The following is a 22,263-nucleotide window of genomic DNA, read 5'->3' on the forward strand; positions in this document are numbered from 1 at the left end:
AGAAGATATTATCAAAGATGCTTCTTCCTTTAAGGAACCCATTTTATGTATCATGAATCACATCTTGCAATACTAGTTGCAACCCCATGCTTACTGCCTTGGAAAGTACTTGGTAGGCAATCCCAAGCAATGCAATAGGCCTCCATTGACCAATATTCATCTTATCACCACCTTTTGGGATAAGGTGAATAAGACCCTCGGTAAGAGAAGAAGGCATACTCCCTCTATTTGAGAGAACATAGGGATAAAGAGGCAGTTTGCATGCAACAACACCCCACAGCAAAATGGGGTCACAGACTCACAGTGCTTGACCTAAGAAATGAAAAAAGCTGAGACGGACACAAATGCATCTCCTTCACACTCATCCTCTGGTTCTGAAGGAGCCTCCTCCTTGGACTACTCTTCTAGTTTTGAAGAAGCCGCCTCCTCGGATTGCCCCTCCAAGATCTTCGGACAATCCTTCGTGACGTGCTCAGTGGAGTCACAATAAAAGCATTGTCCATTAGCCATCTTGGTGCGACGCTCTTCGGGGTGAGGCGAGTCACAGAGGCTTCTCCACTTGCCTTGTCCTTAGCATCCTTGGCCTTGGACTGGCTACCCTTGTCTTTTCCTTTCTGTTGCCCCTGTTGTTGAGTCCCAGGCTTAGAACTCCCCAGCGTCTGGAGGGTTGTAGCATATGAACTGCATCTGAAAGATTACAGGACCGATGTGGACGAACGTCTCCTCAACCTACTCCGACCGTCGGACGGTCCTTGAGAGCATCAGCAAAAGCTTCCAAAAATGAGCGAGAAAGTCGGTTATCGATTTGCCATGTTTCTTCATAAAATGCTCCCACTGTTTCTTCAATTCATGTTGATAATCTACAAGAATAAACTGTTTCAAGACTGCCTTGCAGCAATCATCCTAGCAAGTCACGGAGTGGTGCCTAAGGTGATCTTCCCACCACAAAAGAGCGGCACCCGTCAAAGCCCTAACGCACCAAATGGAGCTGAAAAATATATGAACCACATGCTGCCAATGTGGCAACCATCTCGTGGGTCCAATTGGTGACGATTTCTCCATCCATCTTCCTGTTGAACTTGGGAGGCTTCACAAGCTTCAATAAAAGAGCTCGTTTACGGGCAGGGTGAGGATGACAAGCAGGCAAGGTGAGGTGAGAGATTGGAAAGAGGAGAAAAACGCAGAGGAGGCAGCAAGGAGAATGGTGGGAAGGAGAAGAAATGGCAGGCTGGAAAAGAAAAGTGCAGAGAGGAGGGGAGCGAGTAGAATGGCGCAAGAGAACAAAAGCGCGCAGAGGAGGGGGGCGAAGTGAAGGGCAGGCAGGAGGAGAAATACACAGCAAAGAAGGGGGGGGGCTGGGTGATGGGCAGACACAAAAGAGGGGGGCGATGTGAATGAAGACGAGCAGGAGCTGCTGCACAGGTGCACAAACAGGGACGGTGTGCAGCCGCAGTACGGGGAGCTTGTCCTCCTCTGAGCCACAGAAATTCACTCTCTGTTTTGCGAATCACTTTGAGAAACTTTGCTCATAAATTGCTGGTTTCAAAACACAATCCACAAGTACTGCTAGTCGGGCTGGCATCAAGCGGTATTTCTAGGTTATTATGCTTTTCATAAACTCTATACTCTACTGTTCAGTCCCCTTGTGAATAGCCCTTCTCCCTCGGGGTAAAAGGTTAATACACTAACTAGCCTAATCTTTGTAAAGATTGAAGTTCAATGTACCTAAATACAAACAGAACAAATCTGTCGTATTGTGAAGAGGTGGAGGAAACCTATCCGGTTAGATCTTCTGAGCCTCTACACCCATTGCACATGGATCACACCTCCGGAGCTCCCCACGAAGATGCACTTCTATAGAGATCACTTCCTCACACTCACTGAGGACGTATTCATCCACCAGCAGCCGAGCTGCTTGAGTGTTCACATGTCCCATGCCATACAAATTGCGATTGGCTAGATACAGGTTTCATCCCACCACCTCAAAGTAGAGACAGGTAGAGCTAAGCACATCTTCAGAACAACCGGGAAGCTCATACGGAGACCCAGAGAGAAGAGGATATGCCGATTATGCCACACAAAGGTTGAGACGGAGAAGCATTACATATGGCACTGCCCAATATACTATGAGATCCGCGGGAGGTTTCACTGTCTATTTTGTGAGGGATTTGGTCCACTCTCCAAGGTCATTGACTTCCAGGACCAGTGTTGCCTGGGCCTCTTCCTGCTTGAGCTCCGCAGACACTGGGACACCTTCTTGAGAGTGCTTTGGCCCCGGCCATCCCTCCCTCGCCACCCAACCATCACCAGTTTCTTCCGGACCCAGGAGGTGGAGGACACTGATATAGTGGATCTTGTGGACCCTCCATGAGCTACTTTGGACCTACCTCGCCTGAGAGGAGTTACCTCGGACCGAGCCTCCGCACTCCAGCGAGTCCATCACCCCCGGCCCCCTGGCCGTCAACCACGATCACCTCATCAGCTCTAGATCCAAGACATGCTCCACCACAATCGAGCTACCTTTCCACGTGACATAGCTGAGGGAGACCTCTCGGCCATACTCATTAGCCCCATGCTTGATATTTTGGAGAGTGCTATACCATCTACTTGGAGCTGATGCTGCTCTCATGTTTCGATATGCTTAGTATTCCATGATAAGTTTCCATCGACAGTTTTGTATCACCCCAGTGAGATAGCTATGTTTATGTTTTCTTTCGGTTCTATTTTCCATTCCATGATGAGATATGCCATGGACATTATTGTGTCACTTTGGTCTCATAGGCCCATTGGGTCTTTAGTAGACGCTTAATCTCTCTCTCTCTCTCTCCACGAGTTGCTTTGGACCTACCTCGCCCGAGAGGAGTTACCTTGGACTGGGCCTCCACACTCCAGCGTGCCCGACGTCCCCGGCTCCCCGGCCATCAACCACGATCACCTCATCAGCTCTAGCTCCAGGACATGCTCCACCGCAATCGGGCTACCTTTCCACGTCACATAGCTGAGGGAGACCTCTCGGCCATATTCATTAGCCCCATGCTTGATATTTTGGAGAGTGCTATACCATCTACTTGGAGCTAATGCTGCTCTCATGTTTCGATATGCTTAGCATTCCATGATGAGTTTCCATGGACAGTTTTGTATCACCCCAGTGAGATAGCTATGTTTATGTTTTCTTTCTATTTTATTTTCCATTCCATGATGAGATATGCCATGGACATTATTGTGTCACTTTGGTCTCATAGGCCCATTGGGTCTTTAGTAGACGCTTAATCTCTCTCTCTCTCCACGAGCTGCTCTGGACCTACCTCGCCCGACAGGAGTTACCTCGGACCGAGCCTCTGCACTCCAGCGTGCTCGACGCCCTCGACCCCCCCGTCGGCCACCACGATCACCTCATCAGCTCCAGATCCAAGACATGCTCCACCGCCATCGAGCTACCTTTCCACGTGACATAGCTGAGGGAGACCTCTCGGCCATACTCGTCAACCCCATGCTTGACATTTTGGAGAGTAGTATACCATCTACTCGGAGCTGATGTTGCTCCCATCTTTTTATGGTTTTAGTATTCCATGACGAGTTTCCATGGACAGTTTTGTATCACCCCAATGAGATGGCTATATTTATGTTTTCATTCTGTTGTATTTTCCATTCCATGATGAGATATGCCATGGACATTATTGTACCACTTTGGTCTCATAGGCCCATTGGGTCTTTAGTAGACGCTTAATATCTCTCTCTCTCTCTCTCTCTCTCTCTCTCTCTCTCTCTGTGTGTGCACCCTAAGCATTGTACATTACCTCATCTATCACGACGCTTAATATCTCTCTCTCTCTCTCTCTCTCTCTCTCTCTCTCTCTCTCTCTCTCTGTGTGTGTGCACCCTAAGCATTGTACATTACCTCATCTATCACTTAACTATATTATTGTACCCAGCTGTTACCCTTCTACATTCAGTTCATTTCATTTTTGTACTACCTAGGATGAGATATATCATGGAAACACTGTATCACTTCCGTCTCATAGGCCAATTTGGCCTTTTGTAGACGTTTAATAAAACTTTTTCCTCCCTCTCTGAATCTGGTCTGTTGGAAGCCTTGTCACTTACATAAAACTACTCTGAACTAATATTTTGAGGCTTACAAAAAACAGTTTAATGCCATCTCACAAGCCCCCCACTTTCCATCTTCCAATTTACAAACAAAACACCATTTCCCAAAAGAGTTGTGAAAAACTGTAAAAACTCACCCATGAGTTTGGAAAGCCGCCGGGTGGAGTACGCCCTTCATAAAGACATCTTTGACCCCGTTTACAGCGAGATAAATAGACAGTTGTAAGATGCTCTGCCATATCCTGCAAGGAATGGTCATAAACTGTTACAAACATCGATGCAAGCTGTAAAACAAAACAATAGAATAAACTGGACAGAATGGTCATAAACTGTCACAATACCAATACAAGGTGTTAAACAAAGCAAACGGACGAAAGAATCAAACAGCTTCCCAAAACTGCTACATTAACACTGTAACCACAAGTATCTCTTCACACTAGTATGCTTAGACCAACATTCCCCTGCTTGCTTGGTCCTCCCTATGTCCTTGTGGAGCATACTCCAGATAATACGCCAAAGAAAACACTCCATCGTCCAAAGCTGTCTCTGATGAAACCTCGTCTTCTAGCACGACCTCTTGTGGTGGAGACATATCCATTGACATGTCCTTGTATGGTGCCATCTGTGCAAAAATCACCTCCATTGTTGAAGAAAGTGAAGACTCCTCAACCAACCCTTCTGATGGCTTTGAAGACTCCTCATGGGGAGCCTGCTTCTTAACCACTATTGCCTGTAATAGAGTCGTGGACTCCTTGGACCAATCTTCATACTCTTTCTTGTACTTTTGGGCAAAACGTCACTCCCCAGTAGAAGGGGCCTTACCTATAGTGGTTGAAACTGTTTCTTGTGGGTGACCATCCATACCTTTGTGCTGCTGATGACGACTACCTTGAGAGCTTCAATGTCTACTCTCGTGACGCTCTTCCCTACTGTAGCCATGATGATGATGCCTCTCTATGCCTACTCTCATAATGCCTCTCTGGATTGTAACCAGTGATCACAAAGGGATGGCAAGGGTTGCAGCCCTTCACACTGAGGAAGGGTGGATCGGGCAGGGAGACACACTACCTAAGCAGCCAGCCCACACAGATGATAAGAAAACCCAAATAGTAACTTTTCCCAACCCCGACTTGAAGACGTAAGTACACACCCACGCTCTTCTGTAGAACCTCTTTGGCCAGCTCTTACACTATAGGCTAGATATGTATGTGTGTGAACAGCCTCTTAAGGCTAGATATTATGTGTGTGTGTAGTAAGCACTGATGTCATAACCTATGCCATGTGTCATTGTTATAGTGTTTGAGTAGTGCAATGTATCTCTCTTTGATCTTTGTTTTCTCTCTACCTCTCTCTCTATCACAGTGAGAGCCATGAAGATCTTCGACCCTCCATAGCTTGCTCTCTACTGTGCTACCTCTATTCTTCTATAATTGGTATCAGAACTACCAAGCGATCTATGCCCCCCTTCTCTTTGTCATAGTCTATAGTGAGCTATCCTCAGAAGAAGGCAGTCCTTTCGCATCTCTGCAGCAAGCAAGTTCAGTGGGCGACTCTTAACATCTTTTGAGAGGGCAACATAGTCTTTGCAAGGGATCTCCACCATCCATGTCACAACTGAAGTTGACGACCACAACAACAAAAGTAATTGTGCCTGCAACGAGCAGCCAAAATACTCGAATCCTCATCCCTCACAGCTTCCATCAGAGTTTTGAGGGGCCCTGAATAGCAGCCAACAGATTAAGCAGCAGTCATCGGCAATGAGCAGCAATGTTCTAGACTCCAGCAGCAAAGAAAACATTGCTCATTTAGTTGTGCATAACGTCATTAATAATCTTATTATAAAGTTTTTTTAGCCTTCACCAAAGGCTTCTATAGCAAGCGCTGCTACAGGTCGTGAGCAGCCGGGTCTACAGCTCTCCACGGTAGCATTAAGTACTGGCAGCTTATCACAAGATGGAAGACAACTTTTGTGATGACAACTGGGCTTTTTAGTCCAAGTTCTATATTGTTTTATTTTGTGTGTATGATCTAAATCCCTGGTTTGTTCCTACCCTTGGGAACCCATAACTAGTATGTGAAACTAGAGCCATGTGATTTATCCTTGACCAAAAAAACCGGCATGAGAAACCATGATCCTAAGTTTATCCTTGACACAGTATAAGGCAATCCCTTGAGGCAAGTTGAGGGGGGCTTTTTGGGATCAAGATCTTGTCTATGTATGTATGTGTGAACAGCCTCTTAAGGCTAGATATGTGTGTGTGTGTGTGTGTGTGTGTGTGTGTGTGTGTGTGTGAATAGCCTCTTAAGGCTAGATATTATGTGTATAGTAAGCACTGATGTCATAGCTTATGCCATGTGTCATTGTTACAGCGTGTGAGACTGAGTCAAAAGATAAGGCTTATGCCTACAAAAAGCATGTACTTGGTGGAGGATAAACAACTAATCAAATGTTCATTTTGAGTAGTGCAACGTATCTCTCTTTGATCTTTGTTCTCTCTCTATCTCTCTGCACACACAGCGAGAGCCATGAAGATCTTTGACCCTCCATAGCTTGCTCTCTATTGTGCTACCTCTATTCTTCTATAACTGGCATGTGGCACTTGTGTGGCCTTAGTCTGCTACTGGCTCTGCCCACTGCCTGTACATAGGTGAGGTGTGTCACAAGATCTTTCCATGGTTGCATACCATCCCAAGATCTTGTTTGCAGCTTTAGACCACTTTTCGAAAACACTCACCTTATCCCAACTTAGAGAAGACCATACAAGATGGCCTCACGTGGCTCCTTGCTACTAGCTATGGAGGATGAAATATCATCATCATGGTGGAGTGTGTAGAAGCGAGAGAGGGAGAGAGGGAGAGAGATATTCAAGCCAAGAGAGCAAGTTTGCACCACACAAAAATGATTGTATTATGATTGATAAAACAACCACCATGTACAATGTTTTTATAGGCACAAGGCCTTATCTTTTGACCCTAAATAAGAGGGTGTTCACACCACTAAGGACACTTATAGTAGGCACAAGGCCTTATCTTTTGACCCTAAATAAGAGGGTGTTCACACCACTAAGGACACTTGACTAGACTCCAAAATAACTCCGAAATACCCAACAAACCCCACTTCGGAGTGATGGTGGAGTTGCACAGTGCAAAGGACTCAGAGGTCAAGTCCTGCCTGCGGGGGACAAAGGCAGCCTACATCAGCATACCCAAGCAAACCCCCCCCCGCCCCCCCTCTCGGCATCCGAAATATGTAATTCAAATTTTGGGGGACTTCCTGGGCAGAGAACCCAAGACTCAACATAAAGTAGGAAATAGATAATTATGGAAAGATTAAGATCCCCCCTCGAACAGGTGAAGAGTAGGCATCCTCTTTCGACATCGTTTCCAAGCTATCGACGCTTGGGCCAACATTTTAGGCACATGGGCCAAGGCAAATTACCTGAAAGTGGATGTGAATGTCAGTCCAAACACATATGCCTTGAGATAGGCATCAATGCTGAAAGATCCCATAACTCCATGGAAGAAGTATAGGATGTAGACCATGTGGTGGTCTCAGCATTGGTTGAAGCACTTGTTGATGCATCCTGTGCCTCCTCCTCTTCATGGATTAGTGTAGAGGAACCTTGTTGACAATGATTTTGCAGAAATGTGAGGCACGCAGTTGCTGCCAGGGCTACAGGTACATGACACCATGTGTAAGCACAGAAGTGGTACTTTGTGATGAAGAGGGTTGACAGCAGGCTGCACTGTTGGAGAGGCTTGGGTAGGAGGCGGCCCAAAAAAGCAGGGCAGAGAGGCCACGGAAGGTGCCATGTGGAGAGGCTATGGCGGGAGAGGAGGCCCAAAAAAAACTGACAGTGCTAATGCTGGAAAACGCAGAGCAGCCGCTGTGGAGGCTTTGCCAGTGGCAGGGGTGGCATGGCCAGAACAATGGCAGAACCTAGCGGCTCAGCCAGCGGCGGTGGACTCCTCCGCACTAGCGCCACCCAGCTGGGTGGGCGGAGGCCGCACACTAGCGCCGCCCAGTTGGGCAGGCGGCAAGCTCTGGGGCGGCTGAGCTTGCCGGCGGAGCTCACAAACAGAGGAAAACGCAGAGGAGTAACACAAGGCGCTGCAGAAAACGCAGAATGATGATGGCGTGGAGGCCTTCACATGTAGAAAATGCAGAAGCAGCTTAATGATGGCTAAAGCATAGCTATGAACACATGACGCAAAAGAAACGCAAGGCTTAGCAAAGTAATCCATGCTCTGATATCATATTGGATATTACACGAGACCACACATGGAGCTATGGAGGATGAATTATCATCATCATGGTGAGTGTGTAGAAGAGAGAGAGGGAGAGAGGCAGAGAGATCTCAAACCAAGAGAGCAAGTTTGCACCACACAAGAATGATTGTAGATTGATAAAACAGCCACCATGTACAATGCTTTTATAGGCACAAGGCCTTATCTTTTGACCCTAAATAAGACAGTGTTCACACCACTATGGACACTTGACTAGACTCCACACTAACTCTGGAATACCCAACACTTTATTGACATCAAGCTTACCATAGATCTTGAGCTTGATGTTCTTGTCACTAGTCTTAAACTCTTCCTTTTTGGCAAGAAGCATTCTTCTTTCTTTTCTCATCCTCACGAGGAGAAAGTACACAAGTCTTCTCTCCATGCTCACCCGCATCATTCTACACTCTTCCAAGAGTATGCTTAAATTCATGCCAATTATGTGAAGATGCATGGCTAGATGCTGAAATTTCTTCGCATACTAACCGTAGACTTTTGCCATTATGCGTGTTACGTACCTAGTACTAATCTTTAGGATTAGTGGTCTAATCCAACAAGGTTAGGGAGGGCCCTGGGATTAGAGGAAGCACGCTGATACAAGTTAAGGTTCATGGTTAATGATACCAAGTATATTGGCTATTTATTACCGGACAATTATTTATAGTGGCAGTAGTCACTATATAAGTGAGACTTGGGTTATTATTGTTCATGGAGAGTTATTCACTCTGTGGTCTATGATGGACCAGGATTACCGTCAGGAATATAATTGGATTCGACAGATCATGGAGGGTCATGCCAAAGGCCTCAGCAGGCAGGTGTTGGTGGTGTACCAATATATATATATATACCTAAATGAATCTAGGAACATTGGTATATATGTATATATATACCAATGTTGGCTCACATGATTTGTGGGATTGGAGACTTAGCCTCTGGCTCAAGGGAGGTGTCCAGATGCAAACCTACGCTTGGGTGGTGAGCTAGCCTGCACCCTTCTTAGGGGGGTTGTACTAATCACTCGTGTTTTGCGTTTAGGAGATCCGTGGGGTTGTAACAATAAACCAAGCAATTATCAAGATGTCGCGGGTATGAGATTGTTTCCACTAGTGTGAAAAACTGAACTCTCGTAAAAATGTAGCGGGCATGCATGTCCTAAAGACCTTGATGATTCACTTAATCAATAATACAATGCACAAATGAACAAATGCAAGATTTGTGCCCATGTATGAATGTTGTGAATTTGTGCTCAGTACATCACACTAAGACGGACCCCACCTCAGCTGCCCCTTATGGAAATTTTAAGTACAAAGCTTTGCACACACCAAGACTGCCCACGGTACCGAATTTTAAAGACAACGGAAATGAAATATCAATAAGCTCAATGACGATTCTCATTCACCCACAACCTACCAAGCAAGTTCTCCAATGCTGCTGACAACCTACAACGAAAGTTCTCTGAACTTCGTATTCTTGGCCGGCTCAGGCCACCTACCCGACAAGTTTAAAAAATCCGCTACAATCAGCCAGAAACCTATTGGGGTGACTGCTCAGCGGCTTCACGACACCAAAAATGGAATCAGGTCACCAGACAATAATAACAGAGTGCCAGGCAGCAAGTACAGTGTGTCCACCAACAAGCACACACTGGGCAGCAGGAGATGGCCATGCAACCGTACAGCACAGAAACAAAACCCCCCGTACAACAACTGGTACAGCAAGTGCAACAGCACCATGAGGGACGTACGGCAGGCAGGTAGCATCATACAGGGCCAAACAAAGATACAGCACAACCATACAGCAGGGAAACAGGCCGTACAGCTGCATTAGGGTTCCATACAGATCATGGCTGCTAGGTCTTCAAGTTGGCGCTTCCTTCTTCTCTGCAAAGGCTGGTTGACCAACACACCTTCACCCCTTCATGCATGGCAACCTCACCACATGCCAACCTTGCCACCCATTTGTCAAATCCCCATAGGATCTCCTCGTAGAACGCTCCTAGTTCGAGACTCGAAATCTGCAAACAAACAAACAAACAAGAAGGAGGGGTGAAGGTCTGACTCACCACCCAACCATGACAACCGTGGGCAAGCCCACAAACTTGGCTGTCCCCACCGAGCCACGAGCTGAGCTAACTAGGTTGACGTACCGACCAATCTCTACCTCGCGACGTCCCATACCGCCACGAAGCTACCCTCACGGGCCTCGAGACTACTGCCGGCCTCGGCTACGTAAGGCAGGTGCACGTCTGCACTAGATCCAGGCTCCACCATAGAGCTCTCACAAAACATGCAAAAGACTCTATATGACTAATGACTAACCTTGGCCACCCTTTTATAGGCTCTTGGCCGGTCATCGGGCGTCCACACTTGGGCGCCCGCCCGTTAGTCTATCCTTAACTCGGCTCGCCAATCAGCCTGCCTAGCTCCAAGCTTCCCCAAACCTCGAAGCTAGTCTTGTGTGCGTGTAGCACACGGTAGATACACACTGTGCACATGACATACTTCCCTTCCTCTAAGAGCTCACTCCTAAGCTCATTGAAAAGCCAGGGTAATCTCTCTGAAGAGTAGTCAATGTCTCCCATGTAGTGTCCTCCTCAACACGATCCTTCCACTTGATCTTGTATTCCGTGCTAAGCGTACTACGCAATCTTCTTTCACGAAATCCAAGAATCTTTTCAGGTTCGTGTGAAACAAATGTCATGTCTTCGATATCTATGATTTCTTGAGGAGTAACTAACTGGTCTGTTCCACCCAGTACTTCCGTAAGTCTACTGACATGAAATACAGGATGAACTTTCACATGAGAAGGCAAATCCAGTTTATATGCAACTGAACCAATCCGTCGTGTAATACGAAATGGTCCACAGTATCTAGGGGATAATTTCGGAGATTGACCTATCCGTAAAGTCTCGGAATCTTTCGGAACTCGCAAATATACCATCGTTCCTTCAAAGTACTCTCTGGGTGAACGATGTCTATTAGAATAAAATCTGTCTCGATCTTAAGCACTTCTAATAGATTCCTTCGCAACTTGTAATATTTCTTGCATATCTTGCAAAAAAATACATGTTGCATCATGCTAAAGTCTTTGGAATCCCACTGTAACAGGTGATCTAGGTTGAAAACCATACATAAGCATGAAAGGACTAAAACATGTACTCGTATGCTTAGTACTGTTATATGCAAATTCTAACATAAGAAGATAATCCTCCCATGAACTCTGTCTTTTGGATGCATATGCTCGAAGCATATCCTCCAAAATCTGATTCACTCTTTCAGTCTGGCCATCATAGTAAGGATGATCTGAGGAACTCAAATTCAAAGCTGTTTCCAATTTCTCAAAAACAAGTTTCCAAAACTCGCTCGTAAACTTAGAGTCCCTATCATTGACTATGTCCTGCGGTAACCCGTCCAGTCTAAACAATTGCTCGATAAACTGCCTTGCTAATTGCGTAGCTGTAATAGTCTTCCGAGTCGGTAAAAATCTAGTCAAGCGATCTACCACAACCCAAATAGAATCGTAGCATTGATGTGTTCTTGGCAATCCGGTAATAAAATCCATGGAAATACTTTCCCATTTATTACCTAGGATTTGCAAACGATGCAACAACCCAGCCTGTCTAAAGCGTTTAGCTTTACTTGCTTAACAAATTTGACACTTGAGAACATAATCTTCTACATACCCTTTCATCTTTGGCCAATAAAAAGTGTGTTTCACTAACGATAGTGTCCTGTGTACCCCAGGATGTCCAACAAAAGGGGCGTCGTGACACTCCTTAAGAATCTTGGACCTAATGTCCGGGATCAGTGGTACACAAATTTTGTCATTACGGAATAGTAAACCATTCCGAATCATCCACTGGCCTCTTGCAGCCTGAATGGTAGGCTGTTCAGTCATTGAGTCTTGGTCAATCAATGAGCTCCCATACTGGATCTTCTGCCAAAATGGACCAAAATAACTATCAGTCCTGCAAAGCCCTCTCAATGACTGAAATAAGTCAGTAGAAATCTCGGTGAACGACAAAGTATTCACCTCTCTAATTCGACTAAGAGCATCTGCAACACTATTCATGGACCCTTTCCGATAACGAATCTCAAAATCAAAATCTTGCATTAACTCAGCCCAACGAGCTTTCCTTCCTCTCAAATTATCCGCATCACACACATACTTGATTGACTGATGATCAGTCAATACTACAAACTTAGAGCCATATAAATAATGTCTTGTCATTACGGAATAGTAAACCATTCCGAATCATCCACTGGCCTCCTGCAGCCGGAATGGTAGGCTGTTCAATCATTGAGTCTTGGTCAATCAATGAGCTCCCGTCCTGGATCTTCTGTCAAAATGGACCAAAATAACTATCAGTCCTGAAAAGCCCTCTCAATGACTGAAATAAGTCAGTAGAAATCTCGATGAACGACAAAGTATTCACCTCTCTAATTCGACTAAGCGCATCTGCAACACTATTCATGGACCCTTTCCGATAACGAATCTCAAAATCAAAATCTTGCATTGACTCAACCCAACGAGCTTTCCTTCCTCTCAAATTATCCGCATCACACACATACTTGATTGATGATCAGTCAATACTACAAACTTGGAGCCATATAAATAATGTCTCCAAACCTTGAGAGCATGAATCACAGCATAAAGCTCCTTCTCAAGGGTTGGCCAACGAGATTGAGTGTCGTCTAGCTTTTTACTTTCAAAAGCAACAGGTCTACCATCTTGAAATAGATCAGCCCCGATGGCATAGTTACTAGCATCAGTTTTCAAGAACATAAGGCCGACTAGAATCGGGTAATGCCAAGATAGGTGCTTCCTTGACTTTATCTTTCAAAAGTCTGAAGGCCATATCCAAATCGTTATTCCAAGTGATAGGCTGATTTGACTTATGTCCATGACCTTTCAACAAGTGTCATCGGTAGTGTGAGCCGAGAGTACTCCCGCACAGATTTTCGAAGAAAAACAACAAAACCGAGAAAAGAACGAAGTTGTTTCACTGTTCGCGGTATAGGCCAATCTAGAACCTTCTGAACTCGGTCATAGTCAATGCTCAATCCATCTCTAGTGATCTTGTGTCCCAAGTAAATGATGTCTGTCATAAAAAACTCACATTTACTTAACTTAGCATATAGTCGATTCTATCTTAAAATAGATAAGACAATCGTGAGGTGTCGAACATGATCCTCAAGAGTACGACTATATATCAAAATATCATCCAGGAACACCACCACAAATTTTTCCAAATGTTCACGAAAAAGATCATTCATCATTTGCTGGAAAGTGGCTGGAGCATTGGTTAACCCAAAAAGTAATACGAGAAACTCGTAATGGCCATACCTAGTCCAAAAGGCGGTTCTTTCGACATGCCTTTCATGAATACGTATCTGGTGATAGCCAGTACGTAAATCTATCTTCGTGAAATATTTCGCTCCTGCTAACCGGTCAATCAGGTCATCTGATCTAGGGAGAGGATAACAGTTCTTCATTGTCAGCTTGTTCAATCTCTTGTAATCTATACACATTCTCCAGGTGTTATCCTTCTTTCTTCTAAGCAACACAGGTGCACCCCAAGGTGATTTACTTGGATGGATCTGGCCCATCCTTAGATAATCTTCGAGTTGTTTAGCCAACTCATCTTCCTCAGCTTGGCTGGTCCTGTAAGGTGGAATACTAACAGGATGAGCACCAGGGATCAAGTCAATACGATGATCTACTGCCCTTTCAGGTGGTAAACCCGATGGCAGTTCCTTAGGAAATACATCTTGAAACGAATCAAGTATCTTTTGTAATTCTTTGCTTTCAAATACACTTAATTCATTAACATCCATGGAAGGTATGAGAAATGAAGAAAGTGGAATCAATACACAATGAAAAGTAGTATACAAAGAAGAATCCATTATATTTCCAAAATCAACTGTATTTACAAGAGGTCCCTGAGAGGGATGTATACAATCACCTAAAATACTATACTGGGTGTTCCTATGCTGAAAAGAAAAAATATGACTAGACCAATCTATCTGGACTTGAAGAGTCTTAAACCACTCAATCCCTAATAACAAGTCTACATGTTCTAGGTGCATAACATAGCATTCCAGGGTATCTTTGTAGTTCTGAATCCGGATTGGTAGCATCTTCACCTTTCGATCCCATACTTGCCTTCCCGCAGGTAGGCGTACCTCATAGGTATGATCGATGGGTGTCGTATCAAGACTCAAGTTCTACACAAGTTTATAGTTAACAAAATTGTGTGAGCTTCCAGGGCCTAGAAGAATGTGGATTCTATAGCCATTCACTTCTCCATAAACTTGGAGAAGATCATGTAAGCCAAAAACTTTAGAGTTGAACAAACAATCAGAACATGAACTAGGGCGAGAAAGTACAGTAACTGACGTACCTGTCAAAGACAACTGGTTAGCTGTCTTTGGCTCGAGTCCTACGTTGGTCTTTGCACCCTTTTGTTTCGGGCACTCGTTACGCACGTGTCCTTTTTCTTCGCAGATGAAACAACGTCCCTCCTTCTTGAGCTTCAAAGCTTTAAGGAGTCGTTTGTTCTTCGCTGGTGTCGAACTTGAATTCTTCGAAGGTTGGTCCGAAGACTTTCCTTCAGTCGTGTTAACCATTGATGCGGAGAACTTTCTTTTGTGCTTGTTCCCCTGCTCGGTAACGAGTTTAGACTTGGAAGAGACCATTGTATCATCATAGATACGAGCTGAATGAATGGCCTCTCCAAAGTTTTCCATTTGTTATTTTTAACCTGTAAACGGTATGAGTCCGGTAAACCGACTACGAAGAACCCCAAAAGAGTTATGGGATCCATCTTTGTAGCTTTCATCTGCAAGTCCCTAAACTTCTCGAGGTAAACCTCATAAGTGAGGTGCTGCGAGGTCATGGTCAAAGCTGTAAACCGGGCAACAAAATCATAATCATCCTCTTTCTTGAGGAATTCCTTCTTGAAGACGTCTTCGAATTGTGCCCAAGTCGTTGGCTTAGGGTTAAGTTCCTTCCACCAAAGCAAAGCTTTGCCTGAGAGGAAAACTGCTGCTAACTGGATCTTTTTTCCATCATCATATGGATGAAACTGAAAATGGACTGGATGAAACTGAAAATGGACTTGCCACTTATGTAGCCAAGTGTGCACGATCTCCTTGGTACGTTGCTTTTGCTCGCCCCCGAACTGTTCCAGAGTAATGTTGGGGTCTAAAGCAAAGGCCAAGGTATCCATACCCGAAAGAGTAGATAGGGTAGTGGTCAAAAGAGAGATGGAGTTCTGCAAAGCTTGCATCTACGCGGCGATTTATGCCAGACGTTCCGAAGGAGAAGCTTCGAGAGCTACTTTGAACTCTTGGAAATCAGATTTGGACACATAATTGTCAAAAAGATCGGCATCAATATAGAAAATTCGATCTTGCACAATAATAGTGCGAGAGAACTTGAGAGCTTGAGAGTTTGAAAACTTGAGAGATGTGTGGCAAGAAGCCCACTTAAGGGGTTTATATAATCTTCCCCAAAAGCAACTATATATATATATATATATATATATATTCTGTTTTCTTTTTTTTTTAAACACACCTTTAAACCTTAGAGGGGGTCTTTAAACTCTCCTTTTTTTAAAATTAATCTAAAAAAACGAAAACAATCCAAATCGACGGAATGCTTTTACTGTTTTTTTTTCTTCGCTCCCCTCTTGGATTTAGCGTTGTCGGCGCCACATGCTGTCGTCACCTACGCTGCTACCGGCGCCGCCTCTCGTGCAGGTGTCCGTGGCTGTCTGCGCCAACCTGCGCCTGGGCTTGGCCGCCTGCCTGCGTAGACCTGGCCGGCTACCAGCCTAGCTGCCTACACGCCTGTGCCTACAACAGCCGGTAGCAATGCTTGTACCCAGTCAGCCATACTCGACCAGCACCCGCAAACAGCCAGCGATCGCTTTTCTCGCTCTCTCATTCAACCAAAAACGAACATGCTTTTTGTTTTTTCTCTCTCAAAACTGTTCATGCAACTGCACAAACACCTTCAGCCTTCTTCTTGCAAAGCAAACAACCTTGCTAACCACCTACACCCTCATCACGGGTTTCTTTGATGAAAAAGCAACATACTATCTGAAAAAAACAGCAGCATGCTTAAACAAAACAACAAGCTTCTTGAACACATACCTTTCTTCGACCTCATCTTCTCTACCTATCGACTTGCTCGTTCACAAGGCACGCTCTGATACCACTGTCAAATCCCCGTAGGATCTCCTCATAGTTCGAGACTCGAAACCTGCAAACAAACAAACAAACAAGAAGGGGGGGTGCAGGCCTGACTCACCACCCAACCATGACAGCCGTGGGCAAGCCCACAGACTTGGCTATCCCCACCGAGCCACGAGCTGAGCTAACTAGGTTGACGTACCGACCAATCTCTACCTCGCGACGTCCCATACCGCCATGAAGCTACCCTCGCGGGCCTCGAGACTGCTGCCGGCCTCGGCTACGTAAAGCAGGTGCACGTCTGCACTAGATCCAGGCTCCAGACCATAGAGCTCTCACAAAACATGCAAGACTCTATATGCCTTGGCCACCCTTTTATAAGCTCTTGGCTGTCATTGGGCGTCCACACTTGGGCGCCCGCCCGTCCATACTTGGGTGCCCACCCGTTAGTCTATCCCTAACTCAGCTCGCCAATCAGCCTGCCTAGCTCCAAGCTTCCCCAAACCTTGAAGCTAGTCTTGTGTGCGTGTAGCACACGGTAGATACACACTGTGCACATGACACCATGCAGCAATATTTGTGATTTTTTTTGGCCCACGACGACGTTTCTTGTGTCGTATTGGTGGCCTCAATAACCTTTTCAAAAAACTTGGTACCTACACATTACAAGAAAAGGTTAGCCCACACAAAATACTAATAAATGTAAGGGCATGCAACCCCATATGAACACTTTGAGTGAACCATAAAAGTTAGACCATGCCCATCTTTGGGATTTTCAGGTGTCCCTGAAGCCCATGGACGTTTCACAAGCATTAAATCAAAGCGATGTCCACATCCAGAAACAGTTCAAGCGTACATCATGCTCAAGATGGTTTATGACATTTTAATACATGACTTTTGAGCTATCAATCTAATCAGACTTGTGAGTGATGGATCCCATGAAGTTTCATGGTTCATAATGTCAATGACATTTTAGTTCTTGTCTTTAAGGTAACTGATCTAATCACAAACTTGTGAGTGATGGATCCCAACTACTAATCTAAAACTGAGGCTCTCCACCTATATGTAAGACCCCATAGTAGGCTGGGTTATTAACATTAAGGTTAAAGTATTAATTGAGAGCTGATGCCATGCATGATGCACCACAGCATTATGGGATAGGAAGTGCATGCTAGATGGTAGGCTGAGGATAATGATCAGACTCTTGCTTACAAGACTAATCAACAAGGTGATAGAGTATGTTATTATATTATAACAGGAACTCATAAGTATAAAACTTGGCATCGACAAAAGTAACTTCCCACAATGACATCTGTGAATAGATCGTAGGGCTCAAAATGTGTGGTATCTCACCCCTACAACTTCCTCAGGCTGTGGTCGTTGATTCTTTGGCCGATCACAAAAATTTCTGTATTCCTCAATGTCCCTCACAGCAAAAGATCCCACCTACCATCCAAGAGTAGTTTAGAAGAAACTCATTTTAATACCGCAATAAATGGGGGTCCAAAATCTGTACCATCAAAGTGCCCTACAAATATTCTAAATATCAAACACCTTCAATAATTCAATATGCTCTTTTACAAAGAGCAAGAAATTTTTGGTCTCAACACTAACCTCAACATCGCACTTCATCTCATTCGGGCATGGCTTCACCTTGTAAAATCTCTGCAACATAAGGCGGTTTTGTTTGTTATGAAAATTCTCATCACGCAACTTTCACATGAGATGAAGGAAACTTCAACATAACTATTTCATCAAGTCCTAGCATTGAAATCGCAGGTCCAGCAAAAACACTGCAACAACATAATCCACTCTAGAAACCTAAACGTGAGTTGCTGAGTTGCTGTACCTGCCGATAGGGTTTTTCAGGAGTCCTCCAAAATGCCTGACAGTTCCCCCACCAACAAAAAAAACAAACAAAATACTTGTTGCAGTGTAATGTGTGATCAGAACCAGATATCAAGAAAGCAAACACAATTCATCGAACCACACCACAATCAGTACACAACTCCAAACACAGTAACGAAATTTAACCTGTTCAAAATATAGGACTCGAGATCCGTCTGCGAGAACTGTTGCAGGGCATGTGAGCATCCTGGATACATGACGACAATAAATCTCTAGAACTAGTAACCAAAGAACATCCATGAACTGCTAAAAGGGTTCAAGACAACTCAGACAAAAATTAATGAACCAAATAACTTCAGAAAGAAGTCAGTGACTCCTTGAATGAAATTGAAAACTCTCAAACTAAATCAAATTGCCAAGTCAATCCACCACAAACTTAACCTGAGATTGAAATATATCATTGGATCACGAGCGGCCTGCTCAGTTGAGAACTGCCAATACAAAAAAGAAATAGTGATTGTCAATATCTTTTGGAAACTTGCCAAAGTACTAATCTTACTAAGCCATCTCTACAGAACTCTTAATGTAACAGTGTTGCATAGAACCAGCTTTAGCCAAGCCTTTGATAAAGGGCTGTAATCCCTTTCAACTCTGACAACTCTTAAAGGGCATTCAGGATTTTTATAGCACTAACAAATCAATTACAGCTAAAAATTGACGACATTTGAAATTTGAAACGGTCTTTAAAATGAGAACATGATGTTTCAGATGCAAAGTCACTGAACACAAAAGTGATCACCAACAATCAGAGTATATCCCAATAGCCTGCCTCTTACCACTTATGAAATAATGTCCCTTGTTAGAAAGTACCAGAGAAATGAGGATCAGATACCATCCACTTTCACCCAAGATGTTTTCCAAATAGCTGAAATGGTGTTTAAAATGAGTAAATGATATTTCAGATTATTCTGCCCATAGTTTTGCACAAACTCACTCGAACACAAAAGTGATCACCAACAACCACATTACATCCCAAATAGCACTTCTTATGAAATGATGTCCCTTGTTAGGATGATTTCGAGTTGAACATTTGTGGCTATAAATGTTTTACTTGGCCTCACCTAGATTGATTAAAACCATATGCAGGTCCGATCCCTTCAGAAGTTAAAGACGAGGCGGAACCAGATATCATTGATGAAATTGAAGTTATGGTTTCAGAACAGATCCTTTTGCACCGCTTCAAGCATGGCTCAGGCCGAAGACAAAGACAGTTCCTCACAAAGTTTCAGGACCGAGGGACCCACAAAGCTGTATGGCTTGACAAAAAGTTTTTCGACAACTATCCAGCGTTATTGACGGATTGTTTGGAGGGTATGCAGCTTCCATCAAGTTAAGCAGAAGGGGACGTCACGTGCATCCCACACTTGGATGCCACTAGACATATATGTACAGAAGGTGCAAGACCTGGGGTGGAAAACTGGTCCCATGTGAGCCCAGTCCAAGACGAGTCAGCCAGGGTTCCACTCCACTCGTCCGAGGTCAGGTGTGCATTGTCCTGCACATGAAACAATGCCAGTCTGCGCTGTGAGTCTCCCTCTGGAATGATGTCTGGTTCTGTGTATCTGGTATGATACTGGATGCCAAACCTCTATGTAGACATGTACGTTTGCATGTAGAATAGGGGCCAGCCCATAAGGCTACCCCAGAGCCAAGCCTAAGGCTCATGTAGTGGGCATGGGGAGGTTTGGAGCCACCCCAAGGGGCCAGGAGGCCCCATGTTGTGCCCACTTGCTCTAGTTTGGGCTGGAAGGGCTGTAGACCTGCCCTAGGGCCTCTGGACAGGCAGCCGACAGGGCATCCAGCCCTTAGAGGCCTGTCGGCCAGGTGTGGGGCAGCCCACACAGGCTGCCCAGCAGCCAAAGGCCATGCGCATAGGGGCCAGCCCTCCATAGGAGTGATGCGCAGGTTTTTATCAGCATTAAATATTATTTAATGCAGTCGTGAGGCTTTTAATTCAGCCACTTGGACTTATACCAGCCGACTAGCACACAGTAGGGGTATAAATACCCATAGCATAAATTCAGTCCATTGATCTCATAATTCACAAGGTGCTACAGCTACTCAAGGGCCAGGACAGCCAAGGGAGAAGCTAACGCAAGGGTGAAGGTTTGAAGGTCAAGGGCAGAGATCTATCTCAGCCAAAACAGGTTCAGTCAGTCTTTTATTTTCAGATTTTGCATCATTCTAATAAAAGCAAATACACCATTTGTGGTGGGGGCCCTACAGAGGGTATTCAAGACCCAATACTGTGTCCTCTTCTCCCTCTCTCTCTCTCTCTATTTTTCTGCACATCTACATTTAGTTTTGTGCGTTAATTTCGTCACGACAAGTGTGCTGATTTCTAAGCATTGAAGTTACCGATCTCCCCCGAAGCTTCTGCATGTTACAATGGTATCAGAGCCCACTTCAAGTGTAAAGTTTCAGCAAGAAACCAGAAATTTTTTCTCGCCCGTGTGGTTGGTTTTCAGACTTTGCTGGACCACCCCTCGAAGGACAGTTGGTTTTCAACCTCCGGAAGCCTTCGGAAGTCTCCCGCACACATAGTGGATGGTCAGATTGTGCTCCAGAAAGGAGGTGCATTTTCTTGCTATGGTGAGCTTTGACGACGAGAGAGACCAAGAACCTTGGGACCAAAGTGCACCAGGCAGCCCAGCTAGGGCATCAAGCATGAGTGTTAAAGAGATGTTCCAACGGATGATGCGAGCAATCACAAACAAGAGTACCAAGTTGAAAGAGCAGAAGACGCGGATACTGGCTCTGGAAGAGTGCACACATTCTCCAGCTCCACGTTTTCTGTCTCCTTCTCCCTCTCCTTCCGTATCCCAGATTCCAGATCCTCTACACAGGGACCCTCTCGAAAGGTCACGACCGCAGCCGGAGTTCGTTGCTTGAGTTGCAGATGCGTGCATTGGAGATCCGACAATGCAAAGACGAAGCCATGCGACGCGTGGAACATGAGCGATACTATGCGGCTTTAGACGCAAGATTGACACCAGCGGCTTCCTCAAATCATTTTCTCGAGAAAATGTATTTCAGTAAGTATAATGGTAAACTCGACCCCACAACTCTTTATTCATGGTTGCATCAATTTGAAGCTTACTTTGCCGCAGTTAGAAAGAATGATATTGATAGGGTGATCTTAGCCAGTTGGTACTTGGAAGGTGAGGCCATTCCTTGGTGGACCCAGTGGGCTCATGCCCACACCAAATTAGGTATAGCAGCTTATGTTTGGGACGAGTTTGTCTGCGACCTTAAGTAGTGGTTTCTACCGCCCCATTACCTTAAGCAACTCGAAGACGAGTTCAGGAGGGGAGCGCATCAGAATGCGCAACCAGTCCTTCAGTTTGCCAACAAAATTTTGAATTTATGTTTGCAATTAGGCTTGTCTGATACGGACAAGAAAGGGCAATTCTTGTATGGCCTGGACACGCAAATCCAGTGGGAGGTGCATATGTTTAGGCCAACCACCTTCGAAGACGCACTCTCGCTTGCACATAGCGCTAAAATGAAGCACAATGGTGGCAAGCCCAAGACTTCCCAGCCGGCTACTCCCAGGGTTACCACCTCGGGGGGAAAAGCCAAAACCAGACAAGGTCTTCCCCAAGACAGAGCACGGGAGCCTCTGGCTCCAAGAACTCGACCAATGCACCCAATATTACTCCAGACCAGAAAGCGGAGGCAGGCAAGATAGGTGGCAAATTGAGTGCTGAGGAGATTGCTCAGTACAAGAAGGAAGGTAGGTGTTTCTTTTGTCATACAAAAG

At 45.0% G+C, this 22,263-nt stretch overlaps 1 protein-coding gene across 1 annotated transcript in view; it reads right to left on the reverse strand.

The window, feature by feature from the left end:
- LOC147612953 (chromophore lyase CRL, chloroplastic-like) overlaps window positions 1–22,263 on the reverse strand; it is a 53,503-nt gene that overhangs the window by 18,914 nt on the left and 12,326 nt on the right. Inside the window, exons 2-7 of the mRNA XM_086782227.1 lie at window positions 18,882–18,931; window positions 18,627–18,687; window positions 18,442–18,477; window positions 18,207–18,257; window positions 17,946–18,038; window positions 4,245–4,349 (exon numbers count right to left, since the gene is read on the reverse strand). Of these exons, the coding sequence (XP_086638353.1) occupies window positions 4,245–4,349; window positions 17,946–18,038; window positions 18,207–18,257; window positions 18,442–18,477; window positions 18,627–18,687; window positions 18,882–18,931 (396 nt within the window). The remainder of the gene's footprint in view (window positions 1–4,244; window positions 4,350–17,945; window positions 18,039–18,206; window positions 18,258–18,441; window positions 18,478–18,626; window positions 18,688–18,881; window positions 18,932–22,263) is intronic.

This window comes from Cibotium barometz, chromosome 44 (assembly GCF_041138505.1).
Source record: "Cibotium barometz isolate CiBa-2024 chromosome 44, ASM4113850v1, whole genome shotgun sequence".
In the NCBI taxonomy this organism is placed as follows: Eukaryota; Viridiplantae; Streptophyta; class Polypodiopsida; order Cyatheales; family Cibotiaceae; genus Cibotium; species Cibotium barometz.